General features: G+C 56.4%; 1 protein-coding gene across 13 annotated transcripts in view; it reads right to left on the bottom strand.

Annotated features, from left to right (window-relative positions):
* POU2F2 (POU class 2 homeobox 2) overlaps positions 1–21,352 on the bottom strand; it is a 78,290-nt gene that overhangs the window by 21,947 nt on the left and 34,991 nt on the right. For 5 of the 13 annotated variants that reach the window (XM_033430868.2, XM_033430866.2, XM_049703952.1 and 2 more), the window contains 3 exons: positions 2,663–2,728; positions 2,516–2,550; positions 2,317–2,373 (listed from right to left, as the gene is read on the bottom strand). In XM_033430868.2, coding sequence (XP_033286759.1) covers positions 2,317–2,373; positions 2,516–2,550; positions 2,663–2,720 — 150 coding nt within the window. In that variant the 5' untranslated portion in view covers positions 2,721–2,728. Of the gene's footprint in view, positions 1–2,316; positions 2,374–2,515; positions 2,551–2,662; positions 2,729–10,978; positions 12,510–21,352 lie in introns of those variants that run through there. The other 8 variants (XM_033430867.2, XM_033430872.2, XM_049703953.1 and 5 more) reach the window with 6 other exon arrangements.

Genomic DNA, 21,352 nt, shown 5'->3' with positions numbered 1-21,352 from the left:
GCAAAAGGAGATCCAGAGAGGGAAAGCATCTTGTGTAAGGCAACACAGTGACTTGGCAGAAGCGAGCGTGGCATTTGCAATACAGACTGAGACAGACAGATAGAGGCCTGGGAAAGGGCCAAATAACAGAGGGTGAGTGGCATGCCCCAAGGGACGGGATACAAGTGTCAGAAAGTCTAAGGCGTACAGGGATGCAGTGTGAAACAACAGTAGATACTAGAAGTCAGAGCAGTGGCTGCCCTGGAGGGGAAATGAAGGGCTTTCTGGAAGTCTGATCATGTTATGTTTCTTGATCTGGTGCTGGTGACACAGGTGTCCAATTTGTGAAAATCCACAGAGCTGGACACTGAGGATCTAAGTGTATGTCATATTTTAATTAAAAGTTTTTAAAAAACCAACATTGTGGGCTTCCCTGGTGGCGCAGTGGTTGGGAGTCCGCCTGCCGATGCAGGGGACACGGGTTCGTGCCCCCGGTCCGGGAGGATCCCCCATGCCGCGGAGCGGCTGGGCCCGTGAGCCATGGCCGCTGAGCCTGCGCGTCCGGAGCCTGTGCTCCGCAACGGGAGAGGCCACAACAGTGAGAGGCCCGCGTACCGCAAAAAAAAAAAAAAAACCAACATTGCGTGCCATGGTGAGAACACTATCCTTCTCATGGCTCTTTCCTTCTCTCTCCTTTAAGCCTCATTAGGTTCTGGGACGTCTCTAACACCTTCCAGCCCTGGCTAATCGCCCCTTTTAACAAACAGAGAACCGGTCTCAGGCTTATACCCAACAGTAGGCAAGAGTCTCTGGGTACATTTTAATAATCATTGTATTTATTTCCATGGCAAGTGATTCTGGTTTTCCATTCATGAAATTTCCATTTAAAGAAACGTTTTATTTCAGCTGCTGAAAACGCAAGACAGCTCATGAGTTGATAATTGTTGAGGCCGATTGACAGGTGCCCGGAGGTTTGTTTTCGCTATGGTCTTCCTTCTACTTTTGTATCTGCTTCACACTTTCCATAATAAAATTTTTTTTTAATTGAGCCAATTTAACAAAACTATGATGTAAATAATTGAACGCGGTGGTGTGTGCATTTGTGTGAAATCATGATGGAAGCACATGAATCACTGCAATTAGGGAAAGACTGACACAGAAGAGCTGCAGTGAGGTGGAACAGCAAAGGCCAGGAGCGGTGGGTGGCCAGCTGTGGATGGAGACCCAGAGTCAGAGGCTGCTGCTGCGCGCTCTGCCTCAGGCTTTCCCCGGGAAGCAGGCCCAGGCTGGGGAAGGGGAGCGAGAACCCTTTCTTCCTTGGGCCCCACTAGTCTCCTAGGGGAGAAGCAGGGCTGCTGTGGAGCAAGGAGAGGCTGCAAAGATTCAGCGCAGGGAGGGCTGGTGCTGGGGGTGTGGGTGATGGATGCCCTCGGCTCCAAGGGCTATGGCCAGAGCCCAGCCTGAGATCAGAGGGAAGACGGTCAGAGTCAGAGCCCTTCTCCCCAGGTCCCGTCCAGCGCCCTCAGAACAAGACACCTGCCCACCAAGTAGATCAAGGCACACCAGCCACGGAAGGGACCTCAGAGACTCCCCTCTCCACCCCCACCCCCATTTCCCATGTTAGAGAAGAGGAAACCGAGAAGCCCAGAGTGGGGGAGTGATTCTCCCATGGTCACAGAGCAGTTCCTGGTGCCCCCGCCCCATCCTTCTGCCACCTTTGGTCAGGGTCAGGAGTCCTGCCCATGCCCCCTCCTCCGTCCCTGCCCTCTGCGCCATCTTCAGGCCTCTGGACCTGCCGGCTGCCCCCGCCAGACTGGAGGGTGGAGACCTGGGCCCCAGACACCCCAGGCAGCCCAGCAGTGCCCAGGAGCAGGGCCCCATCTGGATCTGGCATTTGCTCTACGTGGTCACTTCCGGCCTCCCCATCGTCCTCTCCTCCAGCATCCTCACTGGGCCTGCCCTCCCCTCCCCACTCCCCAGTCCTCCGCTGGCCCCTGAGTGTGTACTGGGGGGGATGGGGGGCGGGGCCGGCCCCTGTTCGGTCAGGGACGTTGGGATGGGGGCGGGGCCCTCAGCTTCCTGTTGTTCATCGCCCTGGGGCTCTGGGGGGGATTTCCCTGGCCACCCCCACTCCCCCAGGGAAGGGGAAGGAGCCCTGGTGAGTCACAGGCCTGGGGCGGGAGCCCGAGGGTGAGAAGGGGCGGCGGGAGGAGTCCCGTCACTGAGGTACCAGGCCCTGGGCCCTCGGCAGGCATCTGCGACCCTCTCCCAAATGCCAAACCCGGCCCATCGCAGGACACCTCTCCCCCTGCCCTGGCTGCCCTGACAGGTGCTTACCTTGGTGCTGGGGCCAGTCGGGGACACAGAGAACGGGGAGGTCTTATTCTGGGGGTTCTGCAAAGAGTGAGTTGGGGTGGGAGATGGGAACAGTGAGATGAAGCAGCTTCTGACACCCTGCCCTCCCCCACAGAGCTCCCCTCTGCTCCCTTCTCCCCCCTCCCCCTCCCCACCCTCCTTCACATCCATCCCTCCTGACCTGATGGTTAGTGTCTGGTCCATTTCTTTCCGTGTCTGCAAGGAGAGGGACAGAGTGAGTTGTCACGAGCCACCCCCAAAACTCCCCCGGCGCACCTGCCCTCCGCCCGTGGTGACCTCTGCCCTCCCTGCCCCCTTCCCCACTCACCTGTGTGCTCTGACGGGGAGTCCAGACCTTGCTTCTCGGCCTCCAAGGGCTTAGACATTCTTATTTCTGGGGACAGAGGAGGGATGCAAGTGGGGTGAGGGTGCAGAAGCCTGAAGAGCTCTGGGGCCCCTCCTCCGGCACCACCCCAGCCTCTCCCCAAATACTCCCACACCCCCTGCTGCCTTGCAAGTGTCTCTTTCCGGGAGACATGCCCTCTGCTCTGAGCCTCTGCTCTCCTCCGGCAGGACAGGTGAGGGGCCTTCGGGCCCTGGGGATCCCCTTCACCCCTCCAGGAGGTGGCACAGGGAGGGTCAGCCCCCGAGCCCCCGTGAGACCCTGGGGCAGGGTGGGAGGGTAGAGGTTGGCCGTTGGTCCTGACAAAGCTCTGGCCGCCCAGGGGGAGGCTGGTGACACTCCAGAGCACCGAGTCAGCCCTAGGCTTCCTCTCAGGCTGCCGCCCAGGCGCCCATCCTGCCTCACCAGGTTTCGGTGAGGCATGTTTTCCACTCTGAGTAGGGCCTGGGAGGTGTGAGGGGACTGCAGCATCCCCAAAGGAACGAGTTGTCAGATCTCCGGCTGTGATTCAGCCGCCCTCTGGCCCCCTCCCCGGCCCACCACTTTCCTGTCCATATCCCACTCCCACCGGCCTCCCCTTCAGGTACTCAGCACACAGGTGGCCCCACTCTGATCTTTGTGACCCTGACCCCATCCGCTTCTGCCCCGACCTTGTCCTCAAACCTAATCTTAGACCTTACCTGGGACTTCAGCCTTGAATTGCAGCTGCACACCCCAATCCAACCTACAGTCCCTGCCCCTACAGACGCAATCCCACCCTATAGTTCCGCGGGCAGAGGAAATGAAAGAAGGTGGCCGAGGGGAGTGGCAAGCAGGGGACACAAAGCAATGGAGACAAACCCCCGTCCTCACAGCTCCCTGATGCTGGTCACGGGAAGGTGAGTGTTACCAGGGCCAAGCACAGCGCCAAGTATGATTCAGAGCTCATGCCGGCAGTTGGTGCTAAGATTACCCCCATTTTACAGAGGAGGAAACTGAGGCTCCAGGGGGAATGGCACCTCCCCAAGAACACAGCGGGGCAGCAGAGGCACCCTGATCGGACCTGGGTCTTTGTGACTCCAGGGCTCCCACTTCTTTTTTTTTTTTTTTTTTGCGGTACGTGGGCCTCTCACTGTTGTGACCACTCCCGTTGCGGAGCACAGGCTCCGGACACACAGGCTCAGCGGCCATGGCTCACGGGCCCAGCCGCTCCGCGGCATGTGGGATCCTCCCGGACCGGGGCACGAACCCGCGTCCCCTGCATCGGCAGGCGGACTCCCAACCACTGCGCCACCAGGGAGGCCCCAGGGCTCCCACTTCTGATCAGTATCGCTGCGGTCTCTGATGGGCCCGTCATGACGTTCACCACCTCATCTCTCACGGTCACCCCAACCCAAGCTTACCCTGACTCCGACTTGAACCCAGCCCTTCCTGGTCCTAGACCCCCGCACAAATCTGGGTTTCTGCCCGACCCGTTCTGAATCCTCTTTGCCCACCCTGATTCCCAACTCCTGTCCAGACGACCCGAGTCCTTCATCTGACCTCAACTCCCAACTCGGCCTCAGACCTTACTCCTGACCCTGACTCTGACCCTAAAGTCTCCCCTACAGCTCACTCCAAATCCCCACCAAGACCCCACCCCATCAAAGGAGCTATCCAACTCTAGTGTGGCTGCATCCAAGATATTCAAAGAAGGCCAGCTAGAGAGAGAGCTGGGACAGCGTCACCAACTGAAAAAAAAAAAGTCCAGAAATTTTGCAATTACTCGACACGGAACACCACTCGGATTTAAAATTCCCGATTAAAAAGCCAGGTCACACACTGCTGGTGGGAGTGGAAATCAATACAAGCACGATTCAGGAAAGCCGAGCGGCGCCCCTTCCCTGTGGCCCGGCACATCCACTCCCGGGCACCCATCCAAGAGAAAGGAGCGTCCTGCCCACCATCACCACCCCCGGCACACGTGTTCCCAGCTGAGCTTTCATAACCGCTCCCCCCCCCCGCCCCCCGGAAATAGCTCAAGGGCCCATTAACGGGAATGGGTCAACAACACCGGTACGTCCATACAACGAAGTACTCCACAGCCGGGGAAAAGAACCAACTCCTGCATCACACACACTGAATCTCGCAAACATGATGCCGGGGTAAAGACGTGAGACACAAAAGTGGACAGACAGGAGGACTCCAATTATGTGAAACTCAGAAACAGGCAGGATGACATCAGATGATTAAGGTCAGATTAGTGGGCACCTTTTGGGGGGTGCTAACCGGGAGAGCGTGTGAGAAAGCCTGCAAGGGGTTGGAAATGTTCTGTATGGTGGTTATGTGGGTCTGCCCATATGTAAAAATTCATCAAGCTGTACGCTTAAAATTTGAGCACTTTATGTATGGTATGTTTTCACAAAAAAAGAAAAAAAGTTTGAGTTGGGACTTCCCTGGTGGCGCAGTGGTTAAGACTCCACGTTCCCAATGCAGGGGGCCCGAGTTCGATCCCTGGCCAGGGTACTAGATCCCACACTCATGCCACAGCTAAGGAGCCTGTGAACCACAACTAAGGAGCCTGCGAGCCACAACTATGGAGCCCTTAAGCTGCAACTAAAGGAACCCATGTGCTTCAACTAAGGAGCCGGCAAGCCGCAGCTAAGGAGCCCTTGAGCTGCAACTAAAGGAGCCCACGTGCTACAACTAAGGAGCCAGCCAGCCTCAACTAAGGAGCCTGCCTGCCGCAACTAAGACCCGGTGCAACCAAATAAATAAATACAATTTTAAGCTAATAACAATAAAAATAGTAAGCCAGCATATAGTCCTATTAAGGCATGAGCTTATGAGGGTTGGGGTGCAGGTGCCCAGATGCTACAGGAGCTCAGGCCCTGTTTCTGGGCACTGGGAAGGGGGCAGCAAGTGGCTAAGGATGCTGAGAGAGCCAGGGGATGAGGCCCCCTCCTGACTCTGGTGCATCAGACGTGGGAGTCCTGCCTGATCCTGGTTCTACATCTCCCAGACCTTGGCCCTGCTCCAGGCAACCACAAATCCTGACGTGGCCCTAAATCCCACCCCTCCCAGCATCCCTGAAAGCCAGGCCCCAGCCCCCTCCCCGGCCCCCCTCTCCAGCCAGTGTCCACATTGCCACGGGAGCTCCCCGCCTGGCCCTGAACCCTTCCATGGCTCCCCATCTCCTAAGAAAAGCCCAGGCTCCTCATCCTGGCCTTTAGGGTGTGACCCTTGTCACCCTCTGCTGCCCATCTCTTGCCACTTACACAACTTTCTCTTCAGCCATGCCAGGTATCTCCCTCTGCTTGACGGGGAGTCCAGACCTTCAGGTTCTTTACTCCCCACCTAGCTAGCGAACGTCCCTCCTGATCACAGACCAGGGTGGCCTCTGACCTCACCTCCACCCCAGAGAGTCCATGCTCATTCTCAGCCTCTCTTATGTGCTGAGCTGTGTCCCCCAACATTCCTATGTTGAAGTCCTAACCCTCAGTACCTCAGAATGTGACTGTCTTTGGAGATAGGATCTTTAAAGAGGTAATGAACTTAAAATGAGACCCTTAGGGCCCTTAGGGTGGGCTCTGATCCAATATGACTGGGGTCCTTATAAGAAGAGGAGATTGAGACGAGATTGAGACAGGGACATGCCCAAAGGGAAGACCGTGTGAAGACACAGGGAGCTGACGGCCATCTCAAGCCAAGGAGAGAGGTCTCAGAAGAAACCAACCCTGCTGACACCTTGACCTTGGACTTCTAGCTTCCAGAATTTTGAGAAAATAAATTTCTGTTGTTTAAGCCATCCAGTCTGGGGTACTTTGTTATGGCAGCCCTAGCAAACTAATGCAGCCTCCCTTGGTCGTGCCTTCTCGCCGTCCTAGCCCCGAGCCCGCAGGGCTGTGGTCACCTGCGTCCCTGTCCTTTCCCACCAGACCAGCGGGCAGGCCTGGTCTGACTCAGCGCTGGGTCCCCGGCATCACCCAGCTCAGAGAACAGGTTATGTTTGCTGAGCGTCCGTCCTTCCCTGCAGCTCTCTCTGTCTCTTACTTGTTCCTGCCTCTGTCCTGCTGTCTGTCTGCCATTTAACAAATGTTTCCCGAGGCCTTGGCGTGGGCTGGTCCCTCTGCCTGGAACGCTGTTCCCCACTCTATCTGCCTGGAGATCTCCTACTCATCCTTCAGGGCCCGGCACAGGCTCTGTCCTCCATGAAGTCACCACCCCTGATGACTTCAGGCAGAGGGTCTCTCCCCTGTTCCCTCCACCCTGGCTCCATCTCCCCTGTCTCTGTCCTAAAGGCTGTAGCCATCTGGGCCCCAGAATGTCTCCTCCTTCAGGCTAGAAACCCCTCAGGGGCAGCTCTGACTCATCTGGGGTCCCCAACGGGACATGTGGGTTGAATGAACAAGGGTGGCCCTGCTCTCCCTCCTCCAAGCCTTCGCCTCTGCTCTTCTTCCACCTGGGGCAACCCTCTCCTTCTCGACTAGCAAATTCCTGCTCCTCTTTAAGGCGCCAGCTCCACGTCACCTCCTCTGTGATGTCCTCCCTGACTGCCCAGGCGGTCAGTGCCTCTCTCGTCTGGGGTCACCCTGTCCCCTAACACACACTGACAGCCTGGACAGTGACCCCCACCCCAGACTGTGGTCTCCTTAGGGCCCAGGCTGCACAGTCTGGGACTGTGTCTTTGGAACAAACAAAAGCATGAAAGAGTCTCCTCTCCTTGCTGTCACCTGACACTTCGACCCTCAGCCTCGTCCCCAAGCAGTTCCAACCTAAACATTTAAGGTAACATCCCCTCTGCAGGGATACTGGCTGCAGAGGAAAAAGTGGTTTGAGGGGAAATTTCCACCACTCCATTTCCCTTATTCTCATGGATCCTGCCCCACACTAGTCCCAGCTCCCACACAGCCCGCGCACCCCTGCAGCGCTCAGCTGGGCCAACAGCATGGCCAGAGCTGTCCTTTGCCCAGGCCTCTTTTGCTGCCCTCTCCTCCTCCATCAGAGCCCAACCCAAGAAAAGGGTCTCATCAAATCATCCCCACCAGCAATGAAGAGGGAACTCCATTTCCACCGCGACCCAAAGCTAAGTGATGTCTTAATGGGGACTCTCGAGGGCGCGGCGACCCTGGCAAGGGGCCTGCTGAGGCTGTCTCAGCCTTGGCCCAGGCAGGGTTCTCTCTCTCTCTCTCTCTCAATCTCTCTCTCTCTCTTTTGACTCTAGAGAAACACTGATGCCTAATCCCTCCCCCGACACTCTGATTTCATTGGGACAGAGACGTAGGCGTCAGAAACTTTTAAGCCCCCTTCCAGGTGATTCTAATTTGCTACAGCCCCCTGGCGCCTTCGGAAGACCCCCCTCAAAGCCTCGTTCACTCGCAAGGAAAGTTTGGCTGGTTGCTTCGGGTCACCCCTCCCTTCTCCCATCGCAGGCAGCGTGCCACTTTTTGGAGGAACAGGCAAGCAAAAGCAATGCAGAGCCCGACCGGGCCCCTCAAACCCCACCATCCTTGGGTCAGACCCACCAGGGGCGGCCACACCCCGGGCTGACACTCACTTGCCCGACTGCCCCAGGCCTGGGACGCTGGGTCCCCTCCGCCCTTCCTCGCCCCTCCCTCCCCGGACTTTCACTTCTCCTCTGCATTTCCCCCAGCCGGTTTTAGCAGACTTGGGCCAGCTTCTCGTTAGCACTTACCGAAAATGGGGCTAAATATAGAGGGCCCAAGGGCTTCCCCTCACCCCTCCTGGCCCCGCTTGGCCTGTCCCCTGGGTCCCCTGTCTACAAAGACTGCTTTAATCAAGGCTGTGGCCTGGGAGCCCCTGTGGGCAGGGTCTGCACTGCTGGGAACCTCTGCTCGCCCACTGGCCCAGCCCAGCCTCCCCAGGAGTCGCATTTCACACCCCCACACCCCGCAGCTGTCCCCGGGCGGCCTCCAGGGATTGAACACTTCTGAGTGTCAAGGGGGACGGATGGAGATACAGGCAGCAGACACAACAAGAGAGGTGGCCCTACAGCTGCGCTGACAAAAGCCGCCACAGACACTGAAGCCACAGCCAGGCAGGGCCCCGGACACGGACGGAGACCACACGAACGCACACGGGGACAGGTGTGCGCAGATCCCAGACAGGAATGTTTGCAGATGAAGACACAAGCCCAGACACAACGACACAGGCAGATATGCAAAACACACACCCAGACGTGTGTGGGCACACCTGCACTTACACACACTCACACACCAAGTCACCCCCAGACACACAGACACAGATGTGCATACACACACAGACACCCAGGTCACTCAGATAGACACACGCAAGATGTACACGCACACTCTCACACACACACACACACATACCCAGACATACAGATAGACACAGATGTGTACGCACGTGCACATACACACACACACACACACACACACAGTCACTCAGACATAGAGACAGATAGAGATGTGCATACACACGCACGCGCGCGCGCACACACACACACACACACACACAGGTAACTCAGATAGACACACACACAGACATGCATGTACTCACACTCCCAGAGTCACCTCCTCCTGGGAGATGGCCAAGGTGGACCCCTGAACTCAGGTCACAGATGTAGAGCCCAAGACCAAGCAGTGATCTGCCCAAGGTCACACATGTATTAATTCATGTCCATGCCACGGAACCCAGGGCAGGCCTCACAGGCAGGGCAATTCTGTGAGAAATCCCAAGTAAAGGGTTTAACCCAGCGCCCAACACGTACAAAGCCCCCATTCAACCCCAGACAGGGAAGAGACGGCATGCGTGTACAGACGCCCTGGGTCCCTGTGTCTACACTGTACATGCACACGCACGCACACACACACACACACATCCACAGCTGCACATATCACCTCAGTAAATAATCACACAGCATCTGGCAAGTGGCCTTCCTTCCATCTCACAGCCCTCCTTGCCTCCCTTGCCTTACTCATACCCACTCATCCTTCAAATCTCAGACCACACATGCCCTCTCCCAGGAAGCCCTCCCTGATAGCCTATCGGCTGGACTGGGCAAGTCTCCTGGGCTCCCCCAGTCCCCTGTGCCTCCCCTGTCCCAGCCGTGACCCCTCAGCCTGTGCCTCCTTCCCTGTCTGGTGACAGGTCTGTCTCCCCACCCTGGACTGGGGACTCCAGGAGGACACACCTGAAGCTGCTTTTTTCGGCTCTATTTTCAACATCCAGCACAGAACTGCTCAATAAGTACATGTCGATGACAGATCACAGGGATGCCCGCATACACGGACGCACACAGACAAGCACCGAACCAAGCATCCCCACAGATACCCACAAATGGGATACATCCCACACATCCCCACAGTCAGACCTAGAGGGCCGCAAACAAAACCACCCTGAAGTATGGACGCTTGCCCAGTTCCAGGCCCCGTGGTAAGCATTTACCTATTACCTCACTTAACTCTCCCATCAGCACCGCGGAGAAATAACTATCATCACACAGAGATGGACATATTATGTCAAATGAGCCAACAAATACAAATCGCTTTGTACGGTGCTCGGCGCACGGTGTTCACTCAGTCGACTGACGTTTGGTGGATGAAGCAGTTCATGAGCGCACAAACATGTAATAAATTTTCAGGCAGTGATGAGTGCCATGAAGAAAAGATAAAGCAGGGTGAATGGACTCAGAATGGCGGGATTGGTTGCCAGTTTAGACGGGGCAGGCAGGGAAGGCCACCCCGAGGAGGGGACATCTCAGGCGAACGAAGTGAGGGAGTGAACCAAGGGAGCATTGCCAAGGCTACCCCCATAATGCCACACACAAGAGCCCCTCACACAAGGGACACCTGACAGTCGCACACAGAAGACTCGGAACTACCACGCACACGCACAGATACAGACGCACACACTCAAAGGTCCAGCAACTCAGCCTTCCAGCCCCTGTGCAGTCCCCTCCCCAGGATCACTCATGTCGCCCACCCACCGGCCCTCTGTATAGGAGCTTGCTACCAACACCTGGCTCCATCCCCTCCCCCAGACCCCTCAGAACAGGGCAGCAGAGAAGGCGAGAAGAGGTCGGAAGCCCCCCGGCGCCCCCCCACCCGCCCCGCCCCGTGCTGATGTGAAAGGGGAGGGGAAAGAGAAGCTGGAGGTGGGAACCCAGGATGGGAAGAGGGGGCAGCTGCTGAGGTACAGAGTCAAAGGGCAAAGGAGACAGCTGAAGAGGAGGGGCAGGGCGGGCCCGCAACCGGCCGGCAGGACGAGCCCCACGGTGCTGCCAGTGCTGGGGCCCCTTACCTGGAGCCCCCATGCTGGAGTGAACCATGCTGCCTGCCCCGCAGGGCTGGGGGGACGACTGTGCCATCTCCCCGCCCTCTCTGGGGGCCAAGCCCTCTCCGCCGGAAGTCACCCAGGGAGGAAACCACAGGGCCCGCCCCCTTCGGAAGGGAAAATACCCGTGCCCGAAGGCCCACCCCAGCAGGCAGCGGACCCCAAATCATGCGTGTGTGTTGGGGAAGTGCGGGTAGTGGCGTAGAGTGCGAGCAGGCTGGAAGAGCTGACTCCTACAGCTGTGCCCCCAGAAGGTGCCCCTAGCCCTTGTGCCGCCTCCACCTTGCCAGCACATCTGGAACAGGGCATGTGGGTCTGGGAGAGAAGATGGATCCATAACAACACCACTAAAACACTGGCTAGGAGTTTTGGGTGGGGGGAGGGCGGCTTTCCCAATGCTAGGCCCCCTGCACCTCGCATTTAACAAGCATCATCTCTGGAGGCGCTCACTATTTGCCCCATTTTACAGACAAAAAGACTGAGGACCAGAGAAGTGAGGTGGCCTCCCCAAGGGCCCAGAGCCAAGAAACGCTGAAGCCAAGAAGCAGGGCAGCAGGAGGCGTTCGCGATAGGTTTCCGCAGGCTGTGGGGAGTCGGGAACCCAACCGTGCATCTGCCCGCAGGTGAGGCGTCCGGGGCCACCACTGGGAGAATCGGTACCCGTGGACAGTGGTAGGACCGGCGGCAGGTCCTGGCCTTGCCCTGGAGCAGCAAGAGGTTTGCCAGGGGGCAAATGCGGGCGCCGTAGGTGGCTGGGGCGGAGGGAAGTAAGCGGTCCCGGGGCTGCTGGCTGGCCCTTCGCGCTGCGGCCCTCCCGGACCAGCTGTTCCCTCCGCGCCCGCCAGAGGGCGGCAGCGCCCAGCCAATGGGCCAGAGGGCGGGGCCGGTTGCGGAGGAGGGAGCCCCTCCCGCCGCTCCCAGTCCCCTTCCCCGCCCCCGCGCGCACACCTGCGAGGGTCACACAAAGGCGCCGGACTCCCGGCCCACGACGGCGCGGACAAAGGCGCGGCCGAGCCCGCTGCCCTCTTCCTCCTCCCCGCGCCCGGTCCGAGGCTGCAGGGCCGCCTGGAGCCTCCAAACAACCCACCTGCCCGCTGCGGGCCCTGCAGGACTCGCTGCGCCCCACGCTGAGGGACCCCCAAACCACGCGCGCGCGCACGGACGCCTGGACTCTCATACACACGCTCAAGTATTTCTACACATGGACCCCTGCACTTCACACACACGTGTGCACATCCAGACACACAGAAACACTCCTCTGCGCACAGGCCCTAACACCAACGCTCCCGTGTACAGATCCCCCTCCTGTGCTCCGTCACGCGGACACACGGGCACAAGGACACATCTTCCCAAGTATGCCCAGGCATACCTCCTGGCCATGTGTGCCCACATTCACACCCACGCACACTCACGCACGATATAACACACAGGCAGACCTTCGTGAGTGCCTTTCTGCCTGTACACGGGCCCTGTGCACCCAGGCAGGCAGACCCACTCCACGGGGGAATGACTGCGGTCCTCACATCTGCACACAGAGGGGGCAGTTACCCCTCTAGCTACACTCCACAAGATTCCATACTGTAAAGGCCATTTCACTGAGGAGATCCAGAGACCATACAGCATCAGCTGGGCTGCAACTCAGACCTCCTGCCTCCTGGTCCACCTCTTTCCCACTCTCTCTCTCTCTCTCTCTCTCTCTCTCTCTCTCTCTCTCTCTCTCTCGTCAGATGCAGGGTTTTTATACCGGAGGGTCTCCTTGGAAGCAGTCTGGTGGCAGTGGTACTGGGGGCCTTGTCTTGAAGTTGCATTGCCCAGTAAGCTCAGTTTTGATTTAGGATTTATGTTTTGGGGGACTTGGAAATGAGGGTAATAAGGACATTATAGCGGGGTGTGGGTGGAGCAAAACCCCACCAAAACACCCCCATGCTCCACCCTAGACATGGTCAACATCATCCAGGTCAGGAGCGAGCTCTGGGACATAACCCAAAGCGGGGAGAGAAGCACCACCCATTTCCGGTGCCATCCTCCCAGGTCTGCAGCTGAGTGGCAGAGCTGGCGAAAGCCTTACACGCTTCCCCGTGGGGTGAAATCACCCCACCCCTCTTGCCTCCCATGCTGGTTCCACTGTTATCGCCTGTGGCAGACCAGAACTGAGTCCCTGAGCTGGAGTCAGGGCATCTTGAAGAAGGATGGGCCTGAGACTTCCACCTGCCCAAGAGAGGACAGAGGGGCAGAGTCTGGGCCACACTGGGTGGGTAGGGCCTGGCAGCCAGGAACGGGGAGGCCTGGGCAGGAGAGATGGTGGCCTCTCAGCTGGAGAAGAAGCCTCAGGCCATGCTGAGCAAGGCAGGTAGGGCCTGGGAGCTGGGGAGTAGCGGGGGCCACTAGGGGTGCAGGGAGCCTGGGAGGGAGGCAGCATAGGGGAGGCCAGGCTGGGCTCAGGGCTGGGCGGTAATTAAAGGAGACGCAGGGGGCTCCCCAGGGCCAGCGGGGCTGGTAACTGACACACGGGCCCCATTGCTCCGCTCATATTTCTCACCGGATCGATACGTTTGACTCCCGACAAGACAATAATCGCTTGTACGCGGCCAGCGAGTCGATCAAATACATTATTAGAGCGAGGTCCCCTGGGGGCCCGGCGGGGAGTTGGGGGGGGGGCAGCAAGCCCACCGGGGACAGCAGAGTTGGATTCTTCACCCCTCAGGGCCCCCAGCCATGGCCTCTTCCTCTCGGCCGCCCCTGGGGACCCTCTCTGTGGCTTGGTTCCCCAGCCTCTTCTGCATCCGGCGGTGTCTGGCGGCCTCTCCACTCAGCCCCCGGCTGCATCCTCACTCTGCGTGGGGACACAAGAAGCATTTTCCCAAAGTGCTGCCTCATCTGCAGGGCTGTAACACGTGGGAGCTCAGAAAGGCCCCTCAGACCCCCAGCTTGGCAGGAGGTAAGGAGACTGGGTTGCCTGTGAGTCGCCAACTGGGTCAGAAGATGAACTTGAACCTAAAATTCATCGACATCAACCTCCCTTTGCATCTTAGCATTCGGCCTTCAGCAGAGCTCAGGTGAGGGCAGCCTCTAGGGAGTAGGGGGGTCGGGGAAAGGCTTCGGGACCCAAACACATAGGAAAGCAGGATGAGGGGTGGCAGACAGACACACAGATGAAAATATATCTGGTTGGCCCTACAGCAGGGCCATGCAACCCTCCAACAGGCCTCTGATACTATGGAATCAAACCCGGCCTGGCCTGCCCTGGCACTGCCTGTCCGCCTCTTCCTCATTTCTGGGCTCGAGCCTTCATTTCCTGTTTACACCCCTGCTTCATCCTCAGCCCTGCCCTCAGAACTGCTTCTCCAGTGGCCCTAAGTCAAGACCAAGCTATAACCACCCGATGTTCTGCCTAGGAGCACCCAGCATCCAGGGACTAAAATGTTTCTTCTTCTCCATCGTCACCGTCATCATCAAAAGCAGCAGCATAACTATCTATTCTGCGCTAGTTGGGCCACGACATTATATCTAATCCTCACGATGACCCGAGGAAGTACAGTCTGTTATTATTCCCCTTCCACTGACAAATTAGAGCTCAGGGCCTCCCTGGTGGCGCAGTGGTGGAGAGTCCGCCTGCCGATGCGGGGGACACGGGTTCGTGCCCCGGTCCGGGAAGATCCCACATGCCGCGGAGCGGCTGGGCCCGTGAGCCATGGCCGCTGAGACTGCGCGTCCGGAGCCTGTGCTCCGCAACGGGAGAGGCCACAGCAGTGAGAGGCCCGCGTACCGCAAAAAAAAAAAAAAAAAATTAGAGCTCAAAGAGTTGAAGTCACTTGCCCCACGTGAGTGGTGCAGTCAGGATTCAAACCCCGCCCTGTCCTCCCCACAGCTCGCTCGTTCTCCACTCTGCCACGGGTCTGCTTAGAGCTCTGCGTACGCCGCATCCTCCAGTGGTCAGCTGGCAGCCACTCCCTGCTCACTCGGGAACACCGGAATCTGCCCACAGCCCAACCCCCACAGCCCTTCAGCCTGTTCTTCGCATTCAGCAATGTGCTGGACCCCTGATCCACCAGCTCCTGGCTGAAGGTGGGCCAACGCTTCCCTATTTCTTTCAATTCAAACATTTCCTACGTGTCCCTTATTGCCAAGCCGTGGGCTGGGGGCTGAGGACCTAGAGATGAGCTGGATCTGACACACACCTGCCCTCAAGGAGCTTACAGTCCGAGGGGAAGACTGGAGTTGATGAAAGTTTTCTGAGATTCCATCACTGGCTCAGTAAACATCCGAAAAACTCTAGTCAAAGGTGAAGCCCAAGACATAGAAGGGCCTTTCCTGCCATAGAAAGATTGGGAGGGCTCAAGCTTGGGTGAGAAAGATCCAGGAAGGGTGCTATCCATCCGACTTGAGGCTGGATTTGATGTTGTAGGTGGAAGGATTTTCAGCAGACAGTCTGTGTAAGGGAGATCCACCGGGGACTGGTGTGAGACCAGGCTGGTGGGAAGAAGTTGGAGGCAGGAGGGCCAGAGGGGAGGCTGGGACCGTGGTCCAGAAAACAAGAGAGAATGGGGCCATGAGGATGCAGATGAGAGTACAAATTCAAGGGAGAGTCTAGAGAACTTTAGTGAATCTGCAGGTGGGCAGCTGAGTGAGGTGTCTTGGTGGGCGCTCAGGCCGTCACTGTTGGACAGCAGGAACACGGGAGCAGAGTAAGGGAAGATGCTTAGGTCAGTGCCGGGGTGGGGGGGGGCGGAGATCAGCAAGGTCTGTGGACCAGGAAGCTAGCAGATCTGAATAGATTCACATTGACAGAAACACTCCTCACGCATCTCCTGCCCACCACCAGTTTCCCAGACCCACCAGCGATCCCAGGAATTCACCTCAAGCAAGAAGAAATCACGAAGCAGCACGGTACGGCTCAAAGAAGGTAAAAGTGAGAAGACCAACCAGGTCCCCACACAGAAACAGGCCACTTGGTGACCTAGGGCCAGCCCTCTGCACTGTCTGGGTCTCAGTTTCCGTATCTAAAAGTGGGAGGTGGGCTTGGAGGAGAACTTGAAGACTCCTTCCAGCGCTAACATTCTGGGGCTTGAAAGAAACGAACACAGGACGGACTGCTGGATCCACTAAAGGCCACGGCCACACAGCTAGACGGAGGCAGACCCAGAGTCTCCCTGACCTCAAAGCCTGTGCTCCCCACCTTGGCCTGTATGCGTCTCAGACCGCAGGTTGTCGGAGAACAGGGTCTTTGGCCTCATCACCACAAACCCACCAGGGCATCCGAAGAAGCCAAAGAAGAAGGTGGCTGGCCCTGGGACTCCCCTGATGAGGCTCTGCCCCTCGGCGCAGGAGCCGCCACCCACCCCCAGGCTGCACCCTCCACTCCAGCCCAGATCTCCCACTCGCCCAGCACCGCCTCTGCAGGCTCACAGCCACGTCTGTCCTCCCAGCGCAAGGAGCTGTCCAAAGGCTGAAATTCAAGAGCCCTCACCGTGGTCCAGAAGCCCTCCGGTAACTTCCCTGCAGCCTCCAGGAAAGCCCAGCCCCCTCACCACGGCCTCCAGGCCCCTGCAGGACGTCACCTCTCCCTACCAGAGCACTGCGCGCCAGCCACACTGGAGAAGGCCAAGTCTGCCCCCATCCTGGGGCCCTTGACCTTGCTGACTCCTGCCGTAGAACACTGTTCCCTAGCTCGTCCCTTTCCTCCGATCCTTCAGGACTTAGTTCAAAGGCTGCGTCCTCTGAGAGGCCCTCCCTGAGCCACTCTCCACGCCAACAGCCAGTTTTACTTTCGTCGTCGCTCTCTCTGGAACTCGGCTACTGTCGACTTGCTTTACTGTCTGTGTCCCGCTCTGAACTGCAAGCCCTCTGAAAGCAGTCCTTTCTTGTCTGGTTTCCTGTGGTATTCCCTTCTGAAATAATGCCTGGCACAGACTAGGTGCTTGAATCCTATTTGTGTGTTTTTAAAAAATGTGTATTTATTGATTTACTTTTGGCTTCACAGCATGCAGGATCTCAGTTCCCTGGCCAGGGATTGAACCCAGGCCCCCTGCAGTGGAAGCGCAAAGCCCTAACCACTGGACCACCAGGGAATTTCCAAATCCTATTTGTTGAATGAATAGATCCTTCCAGGCTCCCACAGCCCACAGAATGAAATCCAAGGCTGGCTTTCCAGGCTCAAGTGGATGTGGGCCTCTGCCAACCTCCACAGGCATATTGCCCCCAGAGCTCACCTTCTTCCTCTGTTCAACAACTTGGGTTCCCCTACGTGCCCATCCTCCATGCTTCCTGTGTTTGCCACCTCTACTGTACTCACCGCTACTGCCTCTGCTCAAATCTCCCCTCTCTGGAAGCCTTTTCTGGCTCCACCGGAGGCCCAATTAACAGTAATGGCCTCAGTCTTCCCACAGCTCAGGCAGCATCCTGGGATTAGCACTAATCATACTGCATTGAAATTCCTTCCCAGTGAGGCTGCCCCCACAGGGCAGGGCTGGAGGGCAAGGTGGGGTTTGATTCATTTTTGTGGAGTGGAGCCCAGCACTGGTCTGCATATAGGCCCAGTTGAATGAGGACATCTGCCCCCGCAGACAGTGATATCTGTATGGGTGTATATAAGCACTGATCTGGGAGTCAAACATCTGAGAGTTTGGAAACTGGTTCGTCCATTCACTTGCTGTGTGACCCTGGGCAAGTGACTTCACCTCTCTGAGCCTCATGCTCCTCATCTGTGAAATGGGGGCAGTAACATGGGCTGATAGGAACTTCATTAATCTTTTTAAAAAAAATAGTTCCCTGTGCTATACTGTAGGACCTTATTTTCATTAATCTTAAATATAATACTGACCACCATGCACAAGTTCAAAAAGTTCACAAAGTGTTTATCACATCAAGGTTTGAGGTAGAGAAAATCAGATGCCACCAATAGGACAGTGGCTAGATAAACTGTAGCATAGTCATACTCAGGAATGGGATGGGATCATGAAAGATAATGGAACTGATCTATGGATAAAGGACATGGAAAGTTCTCCAAGACACTGCTGAATGAAAAGGCAAGTTGTAGAATGATTTATACAACTTAATATCACTTATGTAAAACACATACCAAAACCACTATGTATTTTCTGTGGGTGCACAGGTATTGACAAATGCAGAGGAAAAGGTCCGGGGGGTAACTAATTAATGACATCTACCTTTGGTGAGGGGACCAGGACTGGGAAAGCAGAAGGGACTCAAATGGGATTTTAACATTTTCTGTTATGCTTTTGGTTTTCAGAATGAGATTGTATTCAGGTTTTTTTGTTTGTTTTTTTTGTCTACGTTGGGTCCTCGGTGCTGCACATGGGCTTTCTCTAGTTGCGGAGAGTGGGGGCTACTCTTCGTTGCGGTGCGCGGGCTTCTCATTGCAGTGGCTTGTCTTGTCGCAGAGCATGGGCTTTAGGCACGCAGGCTTCAGTAGTTGCAGCACGCAGGCCCTAGAGTGCGTGAGCTTCAGTAGTTGTGGCTGGCGGGCTCTAGAACACAGGCTCAGTAGTTGTGGCACACGGGCTTAGTTGCTCCGCGGCATATGGGATCTTCCCGGACCAGGGATCGAACCCGCGTCCCCTGCATTAGCAGGCGGATTCTTCACCACTGCGCCACCAGGGAAGTTCCCTATATTCCGTTTTTAAATAAAATTAGAATATATTAAGTGAGTTACAGGTAGCTAACTACAAAGAAAAGAAAAGGAATGATTATCCCCCAAAGTGAGGACAGAGGTTACCTCCAGCAGGGAGGGGGGGATAGGGAAGGTTTGAAAAGGGTCACAGGGGTGGGGGATTCCTGGGCTCTGGCTCGCACAGACGTTCACTTGGTAAAGACTGATTAAAATGTACATTTATGACTCTTTCCTTTACAACTGTGCTTCCTGCAGGCAGAGGCCAATTCGCACGCGTTGCAGTATCCTCTGCTCCCCACCCCCAATTCATGCCCAGAAGCCGATGTTAGGGTGCGCCCCGGTTGCGAGAGCTCTGAGGGGGCCGAGGCCGCTGTCCAGGGTACTAACGGCCAAAGCCTGGGAAGCCTCAGGGAGACCAGCCAAATAGGACAGCTTCAGGGCGCCTCATCCTAATCGGCCACTGCCCGCCGCTAATATGTCACCTCCCAGCACTCCTCACCGCTCCCTCACTTCCTCCAGACTGGCTTTCTGTTCCTGCAGCCCAAGCTCTGATGTGACTCAGGACCTTTGCTCTTGCCGCTGGCCTGGTACCATCTTTCCCCAGATATGCCCGTGGTGCGTGCCCTCACTTATTCCAGACGCCCGCTGACATGTCCTCTCCACACAGGAGTCTTTTGATCATCCCACCTCACACGGTCTTTCCCCTCCTCATCGCTCTTCATCCTTTTACCAGGTAGAATTTTCTTCCAGCACCTGTCACTAACATTCGCGTTTCCATGTGTTAATGTGCTTGTTTATCATCCATCTTCCCCCACTTGAATGTTCACGCTGGGAGGACAGAGAGCGTGTCTGTCCTGTTCGGTTTTATCCTCCTTTTTAAAAGGGCCGCAGGTGCACAAAATTGCATTAATCATAATCCCCGGTTCCCGTCATACTCCCATCACTGGCCTGGGAAGAGCCCTCTTCCATTATTTATTTGCTTATTTATTTTATTTATTTTTAATAATGTGTTCATGTGAAGCCACCACTCGACATTCAGATTAGAACTGTGACAATAGTCACACTGATTCATGCCTGACGTGTGCACCGCTGTGTCCCCTGTACTCGACACCTAGGAGGATCCGTTTGCTAAAGGAGAAGTTAAGGGGCACCATGCAAAAGAAAGATCACGGGAGCGCCCACCTGGCCTCACAAGCAGGTGGAGAAGAAATCAAAGGCCAGGCCCTCCGCTGAGCTCCCCTGTCCTCCCCGGTGTTCCCACCCCCTGCTCAGCCTGGCCAGAGCCTCTTCAAGACGATTCAATCCTACACCTGCACAGATGGCCCGCTGTGCCGGACCCTGTGCCAAGACGTGGGGACGCCGGGCACATCAGCCTTGGCCACGCCCTCGAGGATTCTCAAACCTCTATGCACTCCTCCTTCCCCGCTCCCCGGCTCCTTGATGGTCCCACGATTATCATAAGTTATAAGAGCAGCCAGCCGGCACCTGCTCTGTGTAGCCACGTGCTCCGTGCATCATGTCTTGGCATCTTCCCAACGATCCAATTAAGCAGGTGCCGTTATTATCTCCTAGCTTTTCAGAGGAGCACCCTGAGGTGGGTCAGAGCCAGCAGGTCAATTCCAGAGCCCAGCTCTCCTTACCACCAGGCACACTGCCCGTGTTACACTGATCGTAGGCGTCCCCTCGAAAATAGGAGCGGTCCTGGGCCGCCTGCATCTCTGCAAAAGCAACTGAGGATGATGGAAAAGGTGTCAACTTTGAAGTCACATAACAGGTGGTTAGGTCCCAGCCGCAGGGCTCAGGGAGGCATGGGCGTGGGTGGGCAGGGCTGTCATGTGGCCCAGGTATTCTATTCACGAAGGGCCCCATTAAATGAGATGTGCATTTTTGATTTTACAGTTGGGTGCCACTGCCAGACCACATCACCCGTAGGACGCTCTGAATTTTGTTTGAATGAATCCTGCAATGACCTTGTAAATATCAGTCAGTGCGGCATTTTGTTGTCGTTGCTTAGAGCACAGCCTGTAACTCCATTTTGGCCTTCTTTCGTTCTGAGCATACTGGGAGGCTCACACATGAGACGTGGCCTGGCCCCTCTCAGCCTCTGTGGAGCCTGCCGAGCCCTTGCTGTGTGACCTCAAGCAAGCCACTCAACCTCTCTGTGCCTCTTCCGGAATTGTGCGGTCTCTGGGCAACATCCCCAGAGGGCCCTGTTCCCCCAAACATTTATTCAGAGGAGTTTAACTTGACGGAATCAGGTTGACTCAGACCATATGAGACATAGTCCCTGCCATCATGGAAGCAAACTCTGAGCTCTGGACACTTGAAAGAAAGTGAGGGCTCTCGGGAGAAGGGTAGGTTTTTGGTGTGATAAACATTTACTGAGATGGCGACAAGCTCCTGGAAGAGCTCAGGGACAGGGAATCTAGTTCTGCTTTAGACAGTTAAAAGAGAAACCCTGAACTACGGTTAGAAACACTTTGCATGCATCTTTTCATTGAATGTCTTCCACACTCGACAAGAGAACGATTGTCACCATGCCCATTTTACAGATGAAAGAACTGATGCTCTGCAAGGTTGAATCATTTGCCTGGGACCCCACAGATGGAACCAGGATTAGCATCCAGGCAAGTGGACTCCACTTCAACCCCAGACCCCTGTGGGCCTCTTCCCTTTGGCTCAGCAGGAAACACGGGACTTGGACCTGGGCT

Source organism: Orcinus orca, chromosome 20, assembly GCF_937001465.1.
Source record: "Orcinus orca chromosome 20, mOrcOrc1.1, whole genome shotgun sequence".
Classification (NCBI taxonomy): domain Eukaryota; kingdom Metazoa; phylum Chordata; class Mammalia; order Artiodactyla; family Delphinidae; genus Orcinus; species Orcinus orca.
The sequence above is the reverse complement of the archived record's forward strand: the minus strand, read 5'-3'. Positions and strand labels throughout refer to the sequence as shown.